Source organism: Rhinolophus sinicus, linkage group LG04, assembly GCF_036562045.2.
Source record: "Rhinolophus sinicus isolate RSC01 linkage group LG04, ASM3656204v1, whole genome shotgun sequence".
In the NCBI taxonomy this organism is placed as follows: Eukaryota; Metazoa; Chordata; class Mammalia; order Chiroptera; family Rhinolophidae; genus Rhinolophus; species Rhinolophus sinicus.
Genome location: NC_133754.1, coordinates 96538859 through 96561400, shown reverse-complemented (window position 1 = coordinate 96561400; position 22542 = coordinate 96538859). Strand labels below are relative to the sequence as shown.

At 47.5% G+C, this 22542-nt stretch overlaps 1 protein-coding gene across 1 annotated transcript in view; it reads left to right on the top strand.

The window, feature by feature from the left end:
* Nucleotides 1–10448, top strand: part of MIPEP (mitochondrial intermediate peptidase) — a 199571-nt gene extending 189123 nt beyond the window's left edge. The window contains exon 19 of the mRNA XM_074330042.1: nt 10411–10448. Within this exon, the coding sequence (XP_074186143.1) occupies nt 10411–10433 (23 nt within the window). The 3' untranslated portion in view covers nt 10434–10448. The remainder of the gene's footprint in view (nt 1–10410) is intronic.
* The last annotated feature ends 12094 nt before the right edge of the window (nt 10449–22542 follow it).

Genomic DNA, 22542 nt, shown 5'->3' with positions numbered 1-22542 from the left:
TCAACAAATGGTATTAGAATACAAAAGACAGACAGTAACAAGTATTGACAAGGGTGTGGAGACACTGGCATGTTCACATGTTGCTAACAGGAATGGAGACATGGTGCAGCTGCTCTGGAAAACAGTATGGTAGTGACTCAAAAAGTTAGATTTAGAGTTATCACATGACTCACGAATTCCACTCCTAGGTATATGCCCAAGACAAATGAAAGATGAATATACTGAATTTATTATTTATATGAATATATGTGAATACATGTCAACCCCAAAATTTGTACATGAATATCCACAGAAACTTTATTCATAATAACCCCAAAGTGAAAACAGCCCACAGTTCATCAACTAATAAGTGGATAAACAAAAATGATCTATATATACAGTGGAATATTATTCAGCAGTAAAAAGAAACAAAGTATCGTTACAAGCTATAATGTGGTGAACCTTGAAAACATTATGCTAAGTGAAAGAAAAGCCACAAATTGTGTGATTCCAGTTATATGAAATGTCCAGAATAGGCAAATCTATAGAAACAAAAAGTATTACAGGTTAGCGGTTGCCTAGGGCTGGGCGTGAAGGAAACGGAGAGAATGCTAATGGTATGGGGTTCTACTCGGGATGATGAAATGCTGTAGAGTTAGATAGTGGTGATGGTTGCACAACTCATGAATATACTAAAAAACATTGAATTGTGTACTTTAAATGAGTGAATTCTGTGGCGTATACCTCAATTAAGCTGTTAAAAATATAAAAAAGAAATGGCTCAGTACTCACCATGTTCAGGCACTGACTAGAGGAACCCAGGGAAAGCACGGCTTAGAAGCACTGGTGAACCCCCAGGGTGAGCGCCTGGGGCTGTCAGTCCACTATAAGCCCCGCCCCCGGGGATTTTCTTTAATCAGTGGAGCACATTTCCATGGTCCCCACAGAAACCACTAACATCACAACAGACTTGCACAAAATGATTTTCAGAGAATTAGTCTATTATAATGAATCATCTTTGCCTCACATTCATGTATTTAATAATGAGTAATTACTACTGTGTATCCTGCTCTGAACCAGGCCCTATGCTGGCAGCTGGAGAAAAAAACTGGTCTCCTGGTCTCAGCTTTCAATTTTTTCTTTTCAGTTTTTCCTTCTACTGACGTTATAGTACCAGTTAACTTAAATGAAACTGGCTTTTTACAGTTTACATTGTGTTTCATGCACATTAGTTTATCTGATCCTCTCTTGAGTGCTTCATGATAATTACCATTATTAACCGAGGATGAGCTTACTTTAAATTTGTCCAAGATCGAAAAGCTCATAAAAAGTAATTATCAACTTTCAAATGCTATTCTTTCCGGAAACAGGTATCTCCGTTCTGTAGTTTTCACTCCCTGGCAGCACCCACCCCCCTGTCCCCCCTCCCCTCCTGACCCCCCAAAGATGGGCATTAGCAGCAGCAGGCTTCACTCCTATAGTTTCCACCCCAACGGAGAGAGAAAACCCAATTCACGAGCACAGCACGCGCAAGTCCCTGGATTGATTCTCATTGGACCAGCCGTGGTCACATGCTCACCGCTGAGCCAAGCACTGTCTGCATCTGGAGGGGTTCTGCGCTCTGCTCGCCTGTGTGGGTCACGTGCGTGAGGCTCAGGGTCACGTGTCCACCCTGGAGGCGGGAGCAGGCCGCCCACCTGGAAGGAAGTGCCTGGTCTGAGCTGGAAGGAGCGCAGTTACACAGAAAGGAAAGGTCTCCGTGGGAGCCTAGTAGCAGAAGGGATCCTGGACAGATGAAAGCAGATGCTCGCTACGACGGGAGAGGGGTTATGACGTGGTGACTCTTAGGACAGAGCGAGGCCAAGTGCAAGGTGTCAGTGTGGCCGGCAGCCGCGGGCGCCAGCTGCAGCTGCCCTCTGGGAGGGTGACACCGACATTCGGCACCGGGCAGCCTGAGAGCGCTGCAGTCAGGGTTGCAGGATTCCGAGGATGCGGAGATCTGTGGAACCTACGCACAACCACGCACAAGATCTTTACTCACCGAGCACACTTGCCTCCGGTTGTGTAAGAGGTGGCGCACACGGGCTCCGGGGGGTGGGGGTGGGGGGTGGTTCCCTGAGATGTCACGAGCAGGAAAGGCTCACTTGTCTAACCTTGGGATCATCGGATGGGGAGGGCCGCCCCGACCTCCCCCAGGTCACACCCTGCCTCGAGCTTCAGGCAGGCTATGCTTGAGCAGAGTAATTTGTTAGAGATTTTCTTACTTTTTTAAACGAAACAGAGTCGTATAAAAATATTTAGAGAATGCAGAAGACGTAAGGAAAAAAATACTACAATATATTGATTGATATTCCCTCATTTTTCCCACCTACGTTTTACAAATTTTTTTTTTTTTTGTAACCTGCTGTTTTTGCTTGAAAATATGATCGTTTTAATTGTTAAGTATTTTTTCTATACCCGTTTTAAAGGCACCGTAGTATTCTGTTGCATGTTTTTGAGGGTCTTTGAAAAGACCAATAAGTAGCAGCGACCTTTTTCACCCAAATCAGTGGAGAGAGAAGACAGCAGGTGGAGAACCAAAATATCACCCTTATTCCTAATTAAGGCCAAATTGGAAGGCGTGGCTCACGATGAGACAAATTGGGCTTGCCAACTGGCACAGGTAGTTCAGATCTTGCAAGAACCCACTTCAGGTAAAACTTAAAGCCGACAACACACCAGGTCCTGGCCTCCCAGGGCCCTGATGGAGAGGGATGAAGGAAGGGCAACTTCTCCAAGCACATGGCCTTTGATCACCTCCCAACGCCTGGAACTCACCAACCACTGTAACTCTGGGGACAAGGAAGGGTGGGAAAGAAGCCAGGTAAATTGAGGAAAAGCCCACAAAACTAGAGGCTAAGCAAGAGACATTCCCCTCTAACATATGAAGGTCTTATATTTATTCAACTAATCATCTAGTGTACGTTTATTTATGTTGTTTCCAAACAACATTGAACTAAGTATCTTTGTAATTAATCCTTGTGTACACATATGGTAATTTCCTTAAGATAAGGTCCTAGAAGTGGAATTTTGAGGCCGAATAGTATAACATGTTTAAAGCATCTGATGCATTTGGCTACATTTCCCTCTAGAAAGTTTATATCAATGTACATTACCACTAGCAGTATATGGGAACATGTTTCCTTAACACACACCCACTCTGGACTATGGATGCTGGTCCTTGTGAATTTGATGGGCAAAAGACCTTTACTTCAGTGTGATTTCAATTGAGCAGTCCTAATGGAGTTTTCCTGGAGGGTAAGGGGGTAGAAGTGTGAGAGAAACGGTGCTTGAAGGGACTGAGCTGTTTCCCTAGGCTTTAGAATCCTGAAGTGGTCCCTAGTCTCTCCACTTTTGTAGACCAATCGATCTTCTTTTCCAACCCTGGAGGTATCATAGTGATGCTGAGAGAGGATAATTCTGGGCAAGTACAATTCCTTCATAGCTCCGGGGTCTGAGGCAAGAAGAGCCTAATGTCTTCATCATCTGTCTTCATCATTAAATGGAAGTCAGTAGCCCCTGTAACCCTTCTAGAATCATCTTCTAGCCTCTGGGGTGAGGGTGGGTATTAGATAAATCTGAAATGGGCCTCACACATCTTTGTATGTGTGTCTGCCCCCTTTGGAGGTGCAGAAAAGAGGGGTGATTGACAGAGTGCTTTGGCATTCCTGGGACTTCCGACCAGAAGACCACCTCATAGGGCTCCCAAGCCACCAGGCTTTCTAGCACCTGGTAGTCAGCCCGTCAGCCTGTTACATGCTTCTCCATACCCTCTGTCCCTCACCCCTGGGGGTGACGGTGAAATTCTCAGGATCTTCAGGGTGTGCCCCTAGACCTGTGTGGAGTCTTGTCCAGTGAGCTCTTCCTAGACCCCGCCCCGGCCAGTAAAAGGGGACAGGAGTGCCCAGCCATCCTCCCTGCCCTCTTTGTCTGACTCGGGTTCCCCACCTGTGACTCACCTTTGTCCTCAGACAGACACCTTAGAAAAGGTCTTGGATCCAGCTCCAGTGGCCCATGGGCATCCTGGCAGCAGCAGGCAGGCCCAGACCCAGCCTGGGCACCTTGTCTGTGATTCTGGGCACACCTCTTTCCGGGAGCTGCTTGGCTCAGAGTTTCAGAATCCCTTTTGTTTCTTTCTGGAAGTTCTTGAGGAAAAGAAGGTAGGAAACCAATATACAGCTGTCTCTTCGGAAGACCAGTAGCAGCCTGAAGAGCGATGGGAGATCAGAGATCAAAGCAGCTAAGCAGACACCCACCCTCTGAATGGAGAGGTGCAAAGCCAGAGTTAACCAGGCGTGGTCTCTGGAACAAGGACTCACTGAGCTGTTTGATGTCACTTGGTGCCATCTGACCAGGGCTCTCATTCCAATAGCAACACGGTGTGTGTGTGTGTGTGTGTGTGTGTGTGTGTGTGTGTGTGTGTAATGTGCTGGCCACATTTCATGTCTCACTGTGGGGAGTCTCTGCCACAAACAGCACTAGACATTTATTTACTTACACATTTAATTGTTTACATAGTTAATAAATTTGGTTTATAAAATTCACCACCTGGCACAAGTACATGTTTAAAACATTTGTACACTACAACTGTAAATAAATCACCTACTAAATTGCAAGCCCTTCAGGTGACCCCCACAGAAGACACAGCTCTTTGCTTTGTATTCATCTGGGGCTGACCTTAGGCTGGTCAGAAATCATCCCAACACTAACACAGCCGAAGGCCTGGGCCACCTGAACGCCAGCTGCGTTCTTTCAACAAGTCCTATGGGAGCTAATAATTGCCAATCCCTGTGTGCGGCACTGTGGGAAATGCACAGAGAAGTAAGATGCTGCTGCCCCTACACCACGGAGAGAAGACAGATCAGAATGAGCCCCTGTCCAGGCAGAAGGGAGGTGTCTTCTGAGAGGAGCGAAGCATAGTAAGGCTGCAGGGGCAAGCTCTGCAGGGTGGGTGGGAGCATGTGGGGTACATGGGAGCGGGTGCTCGGGTCCTGCCCCCTGAGTCCTAGACACAGCCCATTAAACTAGGAATAGATGCAGCCCCCTCCAGCTGTGTCTTCTAGCTCTCTCCTTGCTCACAGCTTTTCTTTGTCCTTCACAAGCTCCTTCTCACCTGCATCCACTTGCTGTCTCCACTGCCTGGCAGGCCTGTCCGCCTGCCCTCCATGGGGTGTTCTCACCCTTGAGGTCTCAACTCCAATGCCATCTCCTGGGAGACCTCTCGCCTGCCTCTGCCTGAGACACCTTTTCGCCAGCACCACCGGCTTAGCCTTCCCACTCATGTATCAGAATCTGAAATTACCATCTGATTTATTTGACGATTTGTCCTTCATCTTTTCCCCTCTGAAACGTAAGCTGTGCAGAGGCAGATAGCTTACCGGTCTGGGCCCCTGTTGATTCCCCAGCATTTAGAAAAGAACCTGACTCATCGTGGTTACTCAAAAGCAAAGGAATGATTTCGGATGTGTCTCACCTGCAATCTAAGGTGAAAATTGTTCCATCAAAAGAACTGTTTGCAGGGACCAGAGAACAGTAGGGATGGGCTTCAAAGGGTCCATGGAGCATCTACATTTACATGGAGAATTGTGTGTGTGTGTGTGTGTGTGTGTGTGTGTGTGTGCGCGTGCATTTTCCTGGCACGAGGGTCCAGAATGAGCTTCAAATTCCCAGCGGGATCGTGACACCAGCCTGCCTCCCCCAGACAGGGCCAAACCTCTGATGGACTCTGAGACCACATCAAGATGGCTGGGGGACAAGGGCAGTGGCTGGTGTGGGACAGTTCCTGGGAATTTACTTCCCAGCGTCCGTGTTTCTCCGACAGAGCCTTGTGATTCCCAGGAGGCCCTTAGGAGTCACCGTGGGGGCATAACAGCGACGGGAGAGAGACTTTACACAATTGGGCTTCCACCTGAGATTTCATTTAAGGAATGTTTTCCACTGCTTTGGAAAAAGGAAGGGGGTGGATGAAAGCCCTTTTACAAGTACTTAAATGTCAGTTCAGCTTACTTGGAAACCGTTTAAAGAAGAATCTGTTTTCCCAAGTATTTATTCCAACTCAGCTATTCCAAAGTCTGGAGAAACAGAGCCTGAGGTCATCCTCCTGGTGCAGAAGCTTCTGTCTGCTCTGCAGGGGTTGGAGGCAGAGCCCTCTGAGCTGTGCTCTGGGCTTTGCCAAGCGGCACCCCAGCGCCTCCAGGAAGGAGTCCTCATAGGAAGTCTGTGGTGACCCTGAAGTGCCTGACCTCCCAGGTGGCCTGCCCTATGCCACCCCCAGGCGCTGAATGGCCAGGGGAAGGGAGGAGCAAAGACATCTAGGCCTTGGCTACCACGGGAAGTAGGCCCCCCAGGAAATGCTGTGTGCACTGGCTGTGGTGCACGGTGGCTTCTAATCCTCTTACTGGCAGGTCACATCCTCCCCAAAAGACCAAATAGCACCTTCCCTGAGGGAGCGAATAACTGCCCAATGACATAAACAGAAGAGGCAGGGAGAGGATTCTTGCCTGAGAAACAGAAATCCCAGGAGAACTGGGATGAGCAGCCTGTCACGATACTGTAATTTATGGGATTTTAAGGCCTCCAGGTAAAATTATGTTTTATCTTTGGACAATGGTACAGCCTGCGTAGAGGGCACAGAAGGTACTGCGGGTCATCTGTCAGGCCCTGCATTCCCTGAGTGTTCAGGAAACGCTCAGTCAGTTACTGCCCACCACGCACACACACTCACACACATGCACACATGCATGCACACACGTGCACACACACGCACACCTGCACACACATGCACACACATGCATGCATGCTCTCATACACACATGTATGCACACATATGCCCACGCACGCACACACACATGCATGCACACACATGCACACGCATGCATGCACTCTCTCACACACATATGTACACACACATGCCTGCACACACACACACTGTGGGGACAGAGCCCCAGAAAGCAGTTTCCAGGCTCTCGGCCTCACATAGACAGGTGCTGGCTCAGGTAGTAAATGGCCATCAACTGTGATTGGATGGCCACCAGCTGTGGCTAGTTGGCCGTCAGCTGTAACCAGTGAGCCATTGGCCACTAATATAACTGCTGTGGCTACGCTAGCAGCAAATGGGGGCTAGCAAGAAGATGGTGGCGAGCTAGCAAGCGCGGATTGCAGTTAGGATGGCGGGTTGCGGACAGTGTGGATCCAGCCTCCAGTGAGACTATAGTGGTATGACTCCCCTACCTATGGCTCCGTGGGTGTTCCTTTTTGGCCTCACCGTGTCCTGCTTTCTTGTGTGGGGAGCGGGAGCAGAGACCCCGCATGACTTCCCGCACGACCAATGGTGCAGCGAGCAGGGTCTCCCGCACAACACACACACCCCACAGGTTCACTTATAAGGTGCTCCTTCCAAGAATATTAACATTGTGTCTGCCTCAGAGAATTTGGAAAGAACTCTTTTTTTCCAAGGTGATAACATTCTGATTTCAGTTACTACTTCATTTTAAAAAGGGGGAGGTTTTGTATGGTCAGTAAAAGTCAAAGCCCTCCGTGTACAAAATGGTGAATTTTCAAATCTGAGTGGATTTTCCTGATACTGGTTGCTTCCCACAGACACAATCAGCACTCCACAAGCAAATGTATTAACCATAACCATTTATTATGTAACAGGTCTTTAGACAATTCAAATGTAACCCCGTAATGAAAATACACCAACCTTCTTTTTTGTCCCCTCAAAAAGATTTGAAGTGAAATTAAATACAATATTCTCCTCTTCAGGGAGTCGGACTTTTTTATGGAATCAAGTTGCCAAATACTCCTTACTTTAAGATGAATGTTGTGGGATAGGAGAAAAATGAAAGCTAAGGAAAAAGGACCTTTTGTGAACCACACATTTGTAAACAGACACCATTTGGCATCGGGGCAGTGCTGTCTGTGTGGTGTGGGGTGCAGGCCTCCCTCTGCTGCCCGCAAAGTCAGGGCGCAGCCAGAGGCCCACTCACAGGCCAGGCGCTCTGGTGGGGGTCTGGCCTTGAGTGTGGCCAGGGATCCCCGGGCACCTCACACTCCATGCGATTCGAGAACAGCCACACACGCACATGGTCAGGATTTTCTCAAGTTGTTTCCTAGACAGAAAGTTTTAAAGGCAAATTGTGAGGTCGAATGTCACATGCTCACACACTTGGTTCAGCATCACAGGCCTGGCAACCTGCGTTACGCCTCCCTCGCCCAGCACGGCAGCTGGCGCGTCTGGCACGTCTTACTTGTCTGCTACATTGACGTGACATAAAGGACGAAAATACCTGGTTCATTTGAAGAGGACACTTGTGAGTTCTGAGCATTCGATGTTCTCACTCACATTTTTTGTTTTTTGTTTTTTAATTTTTATTGGGGAATATTGGGGAACAGTGTGTTTCTCCAGGACCCATCGGCTCCAAGTCATTGTCCTTCAATCTAGTTGTGGAGGGCACAGCTCAGCTCCAAGTCCAGTTGCCGCTCTAACCAACTGAGCCATCTGGCCGCCCTCACTCATGTTTTAAAAATTGTGTTCAAATATACCTAACACAAAATTTACCATTTTAACCATTTTTAAGTGTATTGTTGTGTGGTCATCACCACCATCCATCTCCAGAACTTTTCATCATCCCAAACTAAAACTCCTTCCCCATTACACACTAACTCCCCATTCCCCCTCCCCCAGCCCCTGGCACCCACCCTTTTACTTCCTGTCCCTATGAATTTGTGTATTTTAGGTCCCTCGTATAAGGGGAATCGTACAGTGTTTGTTCTTTTGTGTCTTTAACTTGCTTTGCCAGCTCCTTAGATTCTGCATTTAAGGAGAAGGGAAGAAAGGTTAACAAATGGTTGAATTTTTTAGGACAGTACGTACCTTTCCCCTCCATTTCCCATTTATTTCTAATGTCATGAAAAGACGACTAAATTATTCATTATTAAAAACTTGAATTTACTCTTTCTATTATCTCACTTTCATGTCATTCACCTCTTAAGTAAAAACTTTAGATCTTGTGACTAGATCATTATTAAACTCTTTCATATGTTTATTTTAAATAAAACCAGTGTTGAGGCAGCACTTTCAGAAATCTTCCTTTGAGGAAACGCTCACCCTTTCTCATGATGGGACAAATACATGTGTGGATGTTATTCTAAAGTGTCTTGAACTATCATGAACTGTAAGACTATAATTACAGCACTGAAGGAAAGATGAAACTTCTTCCTGTGTCATGAGCCATCGGGGAGTTGAACACACCAGTCAGATTGAGGGGACGGGATGGTGGGAAAGAGCAGGTTATAAAAACCTGAGACAGAGAGAGGAGGCCCAAGTCCAGGATGCGGGGGGCGTGGGGGGCAGGGGGGTGAAGGGCACAGGGCAAGGTCATTTCCCAGGGGACCAATGGGATTATAAAATCCTCCGTACCTAGAACTTGGACTTGAAATTTTCTGAAAAGTATTGAAGATTCTACCAGCGCTGAACGTGATAGGACTATTTCAGGCCACGAAATCCTCATGAAGCATCATTTCAGCCCCATGGTAACGCTGTTATGGTATAGTGTTTCCTCCTTCATATGTAATTTGTCACCCATGGCAATTTTGATCACTTTTTAATTTACTTTGGTTTCTAGGTAACTCTTCCAAACAAAACAAAACAAAACAAAAACAAAAAACAAAACTAAACTAAACAAAGCCCTGTTGGCTTGTCAGGGACAAAAGAGGTGGTTTTTGTAATTAAAGGTCTGTAGAGGGAGTGGCTCAGGGCCGTTTGCTGCCAAGCATGGTGGTGGGGGTGACAGTGGCCCCTGGACATTCTGGGGAGAGGATAAAGGAGAAAATGACCACCCAGCCATATTTTAGGAACTCTTGAATTGTTTGGAGTATTTGAGGTCACATGGTCAGCTTCCCACACAATGCAGAGCTGGCAATCTATCGCTCACTAGCTAATGGCATCCAGTTGGTACCCCAATGTGCTCAGAACAGAGACCTCAGGAGGGGAGTTCTCTAAAACTCTGAGCAGTCAGGTACACTTTCCAGTCAGGTCATGGGTTTTAAATTTAGCTATTGCGTGATGTTACGATAATCTCACAAAAGCATTCTGAAATGTACCATAGAGACTGTGAGCCTGACTTTCCTAGAAGTCATGAATGAGTTAATAGGATTATGAATTAATCATGCTTGTTACTGAAAGAGTTCATCATAGCTTACATATGTCTGATGGTATAATAATAACCACAGTGTTTACAGACACTGTAAGTGTCTCAAGAATGTGTTAGGAAGAGTATGTACAAAGAAGTGAAATGTGCACATCATTCATTTGATAGATTAAATGGAATCCTGACCTGATCTATTGCTGCTCAAGTGTGTGTGTGTGTGTGTGTTTTCCTGGTGTCTCAGAAGCAGGGGCTCTGATTGCCTGAGGACTCTGCTGCAGAAAAGCTGTCACCTAAGTGGTGAGTAATTACCATTTGTTACTAATTTGCTGAGTTGGAGAATCTGAAGAATTTCTTACAATATGCTGTTACATTCTTTACACACACGTATGTTATATAGGACACTCTCCTGAGGACGAGGATCATGTTGTTGTGTCTCTTGTATTTAACACAACGTCTGGCTCACGGCTGGCATTCAATAAAACTTCGTTGAACGACTGAATGTTCGGGGCAATTTCATCTACCTTTAGACAAAAATGCTGTGAGAACTTTGCGGCTCACCTAGTTCCTAGAACAATGCTTTCTGCATATTAATACTAGATGAATGGCAGGTAGAGAGAGATAAACTAATTACCAAGAGAAATAGATAAACTTAAAAAGACCTGGAGGTCTATGAAAAGTGGGAGAAAAGTAGAATGTAACATTTATCTAATTTATTGATATACATGCTTAAAACACATTATTTCTGGGAGAAAATCCACATTGGCTTTATCAACTCAACTTTATTGTGGACGAAAAGAAAGTAAAACCAATAAGCAAATGAGTAACTAGAATTCGTACTCAGAGGCCACAGCAAAGGAAACACAGGTTCAGAGTTTGTCAGATCCAGGCAAATTCCTGGATCAGCCATTTCTAGCTGTGCCACCCTGCGTGGAGTTAGAGTCTTTGCATGGAAAACCAAGCTTTTAATATCTACCTTGACGGATTAACGAAAATCCATTTGCTCAGTACCTGGTATTCAGTAATTCACATCCTGGTCCATTTGGAGGGATAAACATGAAAAAAGTCTGTAAGATAAACGCCAAAGAAGGAACTACGCACAGAGGGAGACTTATCTGGGTTGACGCAACGGGTACATCAGATGATGGCAATCTTACTGATGAGTCTTATTGAACCACCTGACAGTTGAGCTAAAAGCCAGACTGCTAAAAGTTACAGCTGAAGCTTCAGGGCAATTTGGCATAGTTGTTATGAAGTTAATAACTCTGAGAGATTCAGCTGATCCCAAAGAGACATATTCCTCTATTCGTGTCACAAATACTTATTAAGCACCTGCTGTGCGTTTGGTGCATTTTAGGCACTAGAGATACAGCCGTGAACAAAACAGTCAAAACTCTCTATTCTCCTGGCATTCACATCCTAGTAGAGAATGACAGAAAATAAAATTAACAAGTAATAGATTAAAAGGTAACAACTTATATGGGAAAAATAGGGAAGGGAATATGGAATCTGAGGAGGTATGCAATTTAAAATTGGGTTGTCTGAGGCAGCCTCCCTGGGAAAGTGACGTGAAAGAGCACAGTGGAATAGCCATGAGATGTGTGTGGGAAGAGCAGAGGGGAACAGCATGTGCAAAGGCCCTGAGGTGTAAATGAGCCTGACCCTTTGAAGGCTATAGGTGACTATCTTAAAGCATTAAACGTTTCTAAATGCCAACAATGTATTTTAAAAGCAAAAAACAAAAACCACAGAGGGTTTCCTTTCACAATTACTATTGTCCGACATACGATTGCCTTTATAACGTAATTGTAATTATAATAGTAATTGCCACAATTACTATTGCCTTTATAACGTAAGCACCTGTTTGTGAATTGGCCCTTGGGTATCACAATCTGAACTCAGACCACTGTACAACTCTTTCTTCTATATTTTATTTGGGAAACATTTAAGTATTACTACATTGTAGGTGTTTTCTAAACACTTTATAAATAGAAACTTACTTAATCCTCCTAACAATCCTGAGGTAGGTCCTGTTGTTCTTATTTTACGGGGGGATAAGCTGAAGCACAGAGGGGTTGTGTTACTTGTCGAAGATCACACAGCTGTGAAACACCAACGCTGTGATTTGAACCCAGTCTGTCTGGCTTTAGAATCTATGCTCTTGGCCGCTACACTATGCAGCCTCCGACAGGGGCACCTCCTGTCGCAGCGGTAAGCTGGAGCCTGCACTGACCAGTTCCTGGCAGTTTTGCACACCTCTTCCCTGTGCCGTATTCACTGGCATCACCTTGGTAACCTGAGACTGGTCACCACGGGATTGTTTACACCATAGAAATTGGCAAACGCTAAAATTGGGGCTTCATCTCCAAGAACTGGTTGTTAAACACCCACCAGCATGTGACTGTGCCTCCCATATTGGCACTGAACAAAGGACTTCCGTCCTCCTTGCCGACTCGCTGACTTGATCCCACCAGACACCAGTGACTCCAGTTTCACCCAGGCTCCTGCCACTATCACCTCACGACAGGGCTAACATGTGCTATGTTCGTCTGACCAGGACTAAACGTCATCTTAGGGCTTTTGAGTACAACACAGTGGCAAGAACACGGATTTTGTGACAGGTAGACCTGGGTTTGCAGTCTGGCTCTGCTCTGTGAGCTCAGTGGCCTTTAGTGATTCACTTTCCATCGCTGTCCACCCACCTCCTTCATCCATAAAATGGGATGTAGACATTCACATTCGCCCTGAAGCCTCGCCGTCGTGGGGACCCAAAGTGAGGGAAGAATCCAACCCAAACACGTGACCCCACAGGAGCGCCTTCCTTTCAGACACCATCTCTGTCCCCCTCATGGTCGGTTCTGAGGCTCCAACCACACCTGTCTTAGCACCTCTACTTGCCTGACCTCCTGCTGGAAAGACTCGTCCCTCAGATCTTGAAGTGACTGCCTCCTCACATTCGGTGCAGCTCAAAGCTCAGCGCCTCCCTGCCACCTGTCACCACTATTATTCTCCACACATTGTCATGTCTCTCATAGGTCCCTGGATTGTTTCCTTCATTGCCCTCGTCTGTACTAAATATCGTCTAGTCTGTTTATTTTATGACTGGTGACCTCTCCCTCACTTCCAACCTAAGCCCCTTGATGGCAGAGCACTGTTTTATTTATCACTGTATCCGCCGCACTTAGAATAGCACCAGGCATAGCAGGCCTTCAGCAAAAAGCTGTTGATGGATGGCCAACTTACAGTAAGTTCCCAGCACAGAGCTAGGCACGTGGTAAGAGCTCAACATACCAGTTGCGTGTGTGTGTGTGTGTGTGTGTGTGTGTGCTGACAAATACCTCCCAGTCCTCTACAATCTCATGGAATAGAGGGCGGAGGGGGTTCTGGCCAGGGATACAGCCACCCCACGTGGAGGCCAGGGTGGGAATGAGCGCCCCTTCCACCCCAGGAAGTCCATTTTCGCAGGCAGGGAGGGAGGGAGAGCTAAGCCGGAGTTGCATCGTCAAATATTTATCAAAGGCTTTCGATTTGCAGACTTGCAGTTCTAGTGAGCACAGAGCAAACCACTCTCTTTCAAGTGGCATCTGGCAAGGCTTTCAGCCTGTCACTGGCTGGTTAGTGGGAATGTGTGGGCAGAGGGAACGCTGCTGTTGAAATCAAGTGTCCAATTTCCTGACCTTTGAGCCTTTTTTTCTTTTTTAACTCTTTGCATTTCAGCTGCTGCCATCAAAGGGGGATCCTTCTCAGCTGTCCTCCTACCTCGAAGGTGTGAGGACATCCAGCATTTTGCCTGGAAATTGCCGACCTGATAATTAGTCATTCAGACATCGCTGCCCTTCTGGAGTCTCTTCTCCAAACCTCAGCGTTTTAAGAGGCCTCAAGAATTTCCAAGCGTCCCCTGATAAAGCAGCTCATAATTTTATGAAGTCTGTGTGGAACATGGTACGGCAGAGGCCCGAGGGAGGTCACGTTAATCGTACAAGAGGTCAAGTGGGCATTCATCCGACTGGGTCTGGCTTCTTATTTATTAACCAGCTGAGACTTAGTAGGATTGGGGCAAAGGCCGTCCTGGGCCTGTGGTGAGAGCGTGCCTTACCCCGGACCCTTCTATCCCTCACCTGCCGTTCACAGCACTTTATTCATCTAATCGTAGTCCCCGCCCAATAGAGTGCTTGTGGTGTGGCTTCTAAGCTGAGGAAAGCCTAGCGGAGGGCGTGGTCATCCGCGAGCAGGACTGTTACCTGGGTTGCTGCAGGAAGCATTTGGTTTGCTGAGACAGACTCCCGGGGGGCTGGCGGCGGAGGCTGGCTCTCCGGGATTCGCCGTGTCCCTCTCTCATCCCCAGCCTTAGCACTTCGGTGATGAGGAGAGACAGTGCAGTGCTGCAGGGACCCGCTGTGATCGGGGACCTACATGGGCTTCAGTAGCTCTGATGGTATTAAGAGGCTCTTATGGCCATGGCCACAGCATTACCGGATCCAGCTTGACCCAGCCATGTCTGGGCAACTACCCAGGAAGGAGGGCTCTGTCCAAAATACAACGGCTAAGTGGACCCAAGCAACACGTGATTGTGAGCTGAGCTTCGCCGAGCTTAGGAAACCAGGCTGCAGCACGTGACTGAGGCCTGAGCCAATGGGGCCACCCCTTCCAGACCTTCCCCCAAATCTTAGCCAGCGGAATGAAGAGATGAGGGTCTCACCGCTTGGAGACTGAGGGACAGCGAGCCAGCCAGGCCCACCCAGGGGTCACTGCCCGGGCAGGGCACTGGAGGAAAGTGAGGGACTCTGAATGGACCGCCCTGCTTTCCGGGACATGTGGACGGACCCAGGCCCATTCCAACTGCTCTCCTGCCCCTTCCTGCAAGAGTCAGTCGGAGGAGAGAGAGCCGTGTCCCCTGCACTGGGGCCCAGAGCGCACAGCTGCTTCACCTTTCCATCCTTCACTTATAGAAATGTAGCTTTGGGGGAAGGGATGTGCGATTTTAAGGAGCATGAGTGAATGTGGTATAAATCAATTTTTAAATCAGCATCTCCTTCCTTGTCTGTCTGAGACACCACCCCACCGCAGGAACCAGGTTCTGCTGACCCAAGCTTCCTGCCCCACACCCCCCAGTGCCCTCTCCCCCTTACCTGCCTGGCCACCAGCCTGACCTATGGTTGGACCCTGGAGCTTTTCATTCAGGTGAAGGATTTCATAAGCATTAACATGTCAACTATTTTTGCTTTGATTACTAATTTTACCATTTTTGGTAACCTATCTTTGTAGAACTCATTTTTCCCCTCCATACGCTGCCCTAGCATTATGTATGTTTTGAGCCAAATAATTAAACTCTGACATTTGATTTTTGTTTGTTCTTTTGGCCACAAGTAAATACATGTTTAAGCAATAGCTTCCTACAGCTCTTGAATTATGCAATATAAAAATACCAGAGTATTTTAATTTTAGTTTTTTAGGTCATGTAATTGGAAAACGATTTCAAGCATAATAAAAAAAAGGCACATATTTTTAAAATCTAGAAAATAAGAAGTAGGAAGCTATTTCTCATCTGACTCTCCAAAAGCCCCAGGGTTGTGTCCCTGCCTGGCTGTGTCCTTCCCTGCCTCGCCCTCCCGGTCAGCCATTGTGTGCTAAGGAGCTGTCTCCCTGTCATATCACTGAAGTCCTCCAAGGTCTCTGAACACACGACAGAAGAAGATTATTGCTCATATTTAATGAGTACTTTCTTTGTGCCAGACAGGGTTCTAAGGGCTTTACAGAACATTAACACATATAATCTCCAGAACCACCCTGGGAGGCGAATACTGTTTTCATCCTTATTTTATAGCAGAGGAAACTGAGGCACAGAGAAGTTAAGTAGTTTGTCCAAGGTCCCACAGCTTCAAATCCAGAGTGAGTGGATCCTACTCCCATGCATTTCATCACCACATGAAACTTCACACCTTTGCAGAGCTGCCCCTCCGCTTCCCCCTTCCCCTCCCCATGTCTGGCCAGGCCCTGTTCCAGAAGTCCACATATCACTCCCTCCATAACGTCTTTCCCGTCAGCCCCAGCAGCCCCTTTGTGCCCCTGGCTCAGGGGTCTCATTTCCGATCTCCGTTCTCAGTGCCCATCTACTTCCATTTCTGTCGCCCCAGTTAGCGTTTCTGCTGAGGTTCACACCATTAATTCCTGTGCTGTGAGAGTCCGGTGCAGAGCTGAGCCTATGGGGCTCAATATGCCTTTGCAGAAAGTTGAAAGACTGATGGGTATCATGCAGCTGATGAGACTGGCTTGGGGCTGAAATAGAACACAGGCCCATGGGGAATGTTACCTGCCTGCAGCCTGCTGTCTGATGTCCTTGGAGGCTGTGGAGGGCCGCTGGCTCTTCTGTGCGAGCCTTTCAGGCCCCCAGGCTGCTGACCGTGGGGGTGGACCGCAGGCTGTCCCATGAGCCTCTCCACTTTGGCCTCCTGCTGCCCCATTCCGCCGCCCAAGGGTCTTCCCCACCCTCTCCTCCACTCTTTCTGTTGTCTCCTCTGTCTTCGCTGCTTTCAGCTCTTCTCTTGCTTTTTGTGAAAACGGGCAGAAACACAGCTCACAAGAAGTTATAAAAAAGATCAGGCATAGTGGGGGGGGGGGTACCAGGGAGAAATAACCTTCATCGCGCCGCCTTTCACAAAAGCCAGGGTCTTGGTGAGTGAAGGTGGGAATGGGCCACACAGTCTTTGAGAACTTTAGTTATTGATTGTGTCACCACAGCAGTTGTCTGCAAAGGTTGGAAGAAAAACCCCAGTCCCTTTCCCACTGGACACACTCAAGACTTAGGGGGTCCACTGCCATGGCTGCTGTGCAGACCCCACCACCTTTGCAATGCTACCTGGCCTCCACCATGCCTAGAAGAGCCACTTTGGCCAATGGGGCCGTGGCCTGCTGGTGTTTCACGCTGTCTCCCAGTGCCCTGTGGCCACATCAGTTAGCTGTCAGCATGTCCAGCGGGTGGCCTCCTTCAGCAGGCCTCTCTGTCACCCTGGCGCTTGGCCCTCACTGTCCTAAGTCACCACTTGCACTAGCTTTGCTGGGTATTCTTCTCTAAAACCAATGCCTCCCACTCCTTGCCCTTTGTGGTTGCTTTCTTCCCAGTTTCCTCCATCTCATCTAAATATCTCTACCGTCGGAAGGCCCTGGATGTGGGCTCTGGGAGCTCAGGGAGAAATCTCTCTGGTCCTCGGTCCATGACTTGATCCCTCAACTATGCAGTTCAGAATTACTTGTGTTTCGTGTGGTCACTTGGGCTGTATCATGTTACAAGCGCACATATAATTTGTTGGCCTTCTTTCATTCCCCTGAGGTCTCGCTCAGTGTTTGTATTTTCCAAAGACTTTATCTCCTTGCCATTAATAACCGTGTTTGGGATTCTTGTCTTCCTTGCATTTTTTCCATACTGGACCTCCTTTTATTTACTGCCCTTAATTATCGCCTCTTTTGATTTGTGTCCTATTCTCATCCTCGAGTGGGAGGCTTACTCGTATCTAGTTTCAGTTAACGGACAGCCGCCTACTCCAGACTTCGCGACAGGGAGGCCGTGTCAGGGAGAATTCTCCTCCCTGTGGAGCCCACGGCACCACCTCCTCTGCCTCACAGCGTGATGCTGATTGAGTTGCTCCTGCCAACCAGGGCTCATTGTAGAAGTTGATGGAAGGACTCAGAGAGATGATCTCTGATGAAAACATAAAATAATTGGGACTGCTTACCTGGGAAATCGAAGCAGTGACCGAGCTGTGTTCCTCTTGTGGGTGAGGCATTATTATACCAAGGAAAGAGAGGAGCTCTACTGGCCATTTCTTTTACACAATGTAAACGGGTTAGTACTAGAAAAAGGGATTCATTTAGATTTGAGATAAAGCTTCTCCATAGTTAATCCTGAGGCATGGGGTGGGGACAAAGCTTTCCCCACCCCATGGGGGTATGAGGGCGGGGAAGGAGACTGCCTTCCTGATCTTTAAAAATAAAACAGGGATTGTTCTAGGTACAGAAGGGCTCAAGTACAACCCTTGTGAAATGATATTCTTAATACATTTAGACTCTGCCAACAACTTATGGCTTTGATTCTAGCCCTTTGGACATTATTCTCAATAATCTTCTTTCCTTCTGTTCTACGTTAACCGTTTATCTCTGTATCTTTCGAATTATTTGGGGTGAGGAGCAAAGTATAAATTGCAAATGAGCAGGTTTCCGACAGCTGTTCTTGATCCTGGAAACACATTTGATCTCCACACATCGCATCTCAGACTTTGAAAATGATTTACATGGACGTGGTTGACACGCGCCCTCCCCCCAGACCCCCACGCCCTGCACACACACACACACTCAGAAGCTCATCTGCTCCTTAAACAGACAGAATCAACCATATGGGGAGTCAGGAACTCCAGGAAGGGATCTCATCTGTGGGACAATTTGAGCTGAATCCCTGCACCGCTGACCCTTCCTTTCTCCTTCCCTCCCCGTCCCACCTGCTACCTGCAATGGTTGTGGCATGATAAGTGGCAGACGAGGTGCTTAAAACAGACTAAGGGATCGATGGTTACATTGGTGGTTTATGGTGATGGTAACATGATGACAAAAGTGATCCTAAATCAGGTGTTCTCCCTCTCTGGGTCTCACTTTTCCCACATTGATAGGTTTCTATTCCAGACTTCATCACAGATAAGGTCTTTTCCAGCTCTCAGATTTACTCTGTAGGTCTAAGCTGGCAAGGCAGAGTGCCTCACCCCAGCCCCACATGGACCGAGGCTGATAGAATTGGGTGGGTTTTCACAGAATGGCATAGAGTATTCAAAGTCCCATACTTTCCCTAACGTGCTACTTTTTCAACATTTTTATGTTTGAGGAACAATCAGCTGAGGCATTGAAAGGTCTGATAAAGAGGTGGGATTCTAGTGTTGCCTTGACCACTCTTCGCAGGTTCTCCAATTTCCATACCTTCCTTCTTCCACCACTCCCCCCAGCCCCCTGCACTGGCCATCAGGAGCCCTTTGTGAAGCACAGGAAGTCGAGACTGAGCCCAATCTCCCCAAACAGAGGTTATAATAAGCCCACAATCAGAGGACGTGGACTCACCAGTTAGGCTTTCTCAAGATACCCCGGCCCTCAGACCTCAGCATTACAAACACCATCCAGTTCTTAATCTCTGGAGGATCACGCGGCCTTTTGAAAGCCGGACGCTTTTGCTATAGGTACTTAGGGAGGCATCTGGTTTTCTCTGAGTAGCTTATGTTAGGAATTCCCAAGGAGGGTTCATTTTCATTTTCAGATTACAGTGATCTGAGATGCTTTGAACACAGTGACACCAGAGGCGGTGGTGTCCGTTCTTTGTCCCCTGGGCAGGAAGGTGCTCAGGTCCCGGGGAAAGAACTGTCTGCACCTTTCCAGACACCAGGTCCCAGTAGACACGACAGACATGTTGAAGTGAGATACACAGCAGGAGAGGGGAAAAGAGAAGCAATCTTTGACTCATCACAGCAGAGCACCCCCTCATTTCACCTCCACCATACTCTTCCCTTCAGTCTCCCCTTGTCTGGTCATCCCCCTCATCTTGCCAAGCAAATGAAAATGCTACAGTTCAGCCCCAAAGTTTCTACCCCACTGGGGGGCCTAAGTCAAGAAGAAAATATGGGGTCTCTTGTTTAAAAAATGACTAAGCGTTTCAAGAGGGTGCGGCAAGCAGAGCATGAAACCAGACCCGGGCCTTTTCTGAGCACAGGGTCACGGGCGATTCCTGGGTCACACGGCCTTGAAGCCAGGCCTGAGCCCAGGACCATCAAACAGCTGTGTGGCCTAGGAAAGGCCAAGGCCATTTGTCAACACTCAGTCCTGGACTCGATCTGGAAGCCATTGCCCTCTGCCCGCACTGAGTGCCATGGTGAGGCTTGGTTACGGGGTACCCAGGCCTGCTCCCTGCCTCCTCCTCTCCGTCCAGCTTCCAGCACTCACAGCGCCTGCTCTGAGGGCCCTTTGTTCAGGTGACAAAATGCAGCAGTGTCTGAGATGGAATGTGCTGCAGGTAGAAATCTCAACCTTAGCCGGCAGCCTCCGGAATGGGAGGGTGAGTGGAACACACAGCCTGTTGCTTGGAGGGACTTCACAGGAATGTGAGCCAAAGCCCTCAAAGAAGCCACAACAAAGAAGAAATTCTTCCCTGCCCCACCTCCCGCCAAGATGACTGCTATCAGATTAATTACCCCAGTTTACCTGCTGAAAAGCAGCAGCACAGCACTGAGTGTAATAGCATCCCCTGGGCTTCCCCAGGCTCAGGGCCTTTCTGAAGCCAAGCAGCCCTGACACAGGGTGTCTGGATGGACAAGTCACTCAGGAAAGCCACCTGCAGGCAACGCAGTTGCCTTCCAAGGCACATCCGGTCACTATCTCTGAGCAGCTGTTCCACATTCTGACATCCTCAGGAGAGGGGTCTGGTTCTGATACGGGAGAGCTCCCTCACTCTAGAAACTTTAAGTCTCCTTTTCCCTAGTTTCTTAGCTCCTTAGCCCCGGGCTTTGATTACCCTTCTAATCAGTTTCTGAATCCTAGACTAAAGATTGCTCCTGGCCTGAATCACGGAATGTCTCTCAGATACCTACTTAAAAGCCTGTGACTTCCCAGCATCCCCCAAGCCATCCCAGACCCCCCAGACCAGTATAGGTGTTGATTGTAATCATTGAAGCCTAATGTTCTCTCCAACCCATTCAGGAGCCCAGCTCCTGGACAATTAACTCCACCTGAATGACAGGTTGAATGGCCACAGGCTCTATAGAGCTAATGGGTTTATTAATTGAAATCTATCTCTCCTCATCCAAGGGCCTTGGGGATACAGAGGATACCCCAGCAAGATTGCCAGTCACAACCAAAGACCCCTTCCTCTCATTTGAGATCAGATAGGGTGAGAGTTCCGTGTATCCCCCAATAGGGAGCTACAGCTCTACGCCCCTGTCCAGCAGGAAGCAGATACAGAAGAACAGACCTTCTGTCCCTCAACTTCCCATAAAAATTTTATGGGGATCACGTCTCTCAAGCGGAAAACAAGGCAGGCAGTTAGAGATAGATATCGGGTCTCTGCATTCTTGCACAACCCACAGAATGCGACCACACAAAAGACCTCCCCTCTCTGCCCAAAACTTCCCCTTTTCACTGTAATTATCTACCCCTATGAGGAACAAATGGGTACACATACCCAACTAGATTAAACCGGCCACTCACACCTGCACAGTAAAGGCCACAACGGCCTTCATTTCATCTGGGCCTCATTATACCATCATTATAATATCATACATATGCCTGAAAATTCATTAATATTATAACAGACTGAATTCTGGGAAGGAACATGCACAGTCTGAAAAGATGAGGTACGAAGCCTCTTGTCAATCACAGGTGTCAATCAAGTGGTCCCACGCCTGGAAAGGAACAGCCCATTTTAGAGAAAAAGGAATAAAAACCCCAAGTCCTCGCCCGTCTGGCCCCTTTTTGAGCCCGGGCCCTTGGCCCTTTGGAAGGGCTTTTTTGCCTTTTGAGCCTCTTCCTTTGTTCCACCTGGGGCCCCTGGACCTTTTTGCCTTTGAGCCCCTTCTTTTGCTCCTAATAATGTCACCATGGGCGCCTGAGCCATTCTCTACTGCTCAGGTCCGTTCCTATTTCCTTGAAGTGTACTATCTCTTCTAATAAACTACTCTTTCACCACTTTATTTCTGTGTCTCGTTCAATTCTTTGCTCGAGCCGCCAAGAACCTGGACATCGTGCTGAGAAGGGCTCACTCTCTGGTAACAGTTCCCCGTGGGAGGGGAACCCCACACGTGATGGCGAAAGGGGAATTCTTGCCCAGGCCCTAGGAGAACCGCGTCAGGATCCAAGCTTACAAGCGTCAGCAGCTGGATTTCTCTGACCACTCCCCAGGTTTTCCTGCCACGATAAAAGGCAAATGAAAACCAGAACCAACCTACCAACCAGCCAGCCAACCAACCAAACAACTTTTCTTCCCTACAAACATTAGAACATCTCTTCCCAAGAAGGCTTGGCCTGTAGTTGCTTGAGAGGTCTTTAAAAAAAAAAAAATTCTTTTTCTACTTAGTCCCACCTCAACCTCCATTCCTTTTTCTTTTGCGAAGTAAATACAACGACCATCTTGTGGGCCTACTTTTTCTTTTTCTCATTAATCAGGATACCAACCCCTTACTGGTTATATACTTTGCAAGTATCTTCTCCTTGTCTGTGTTTTTTTCTTATTACTTTGTATTTGTGGTAGAGAAGTTTTAAATTTGAATGTAGTCAAATTTGCCCATCTTCTCCTTTCCAGTTTGTTTCTTGTGTCTCATAAAGAAATCTTTCCTTACCCAAGACTGAAAAGATTTTA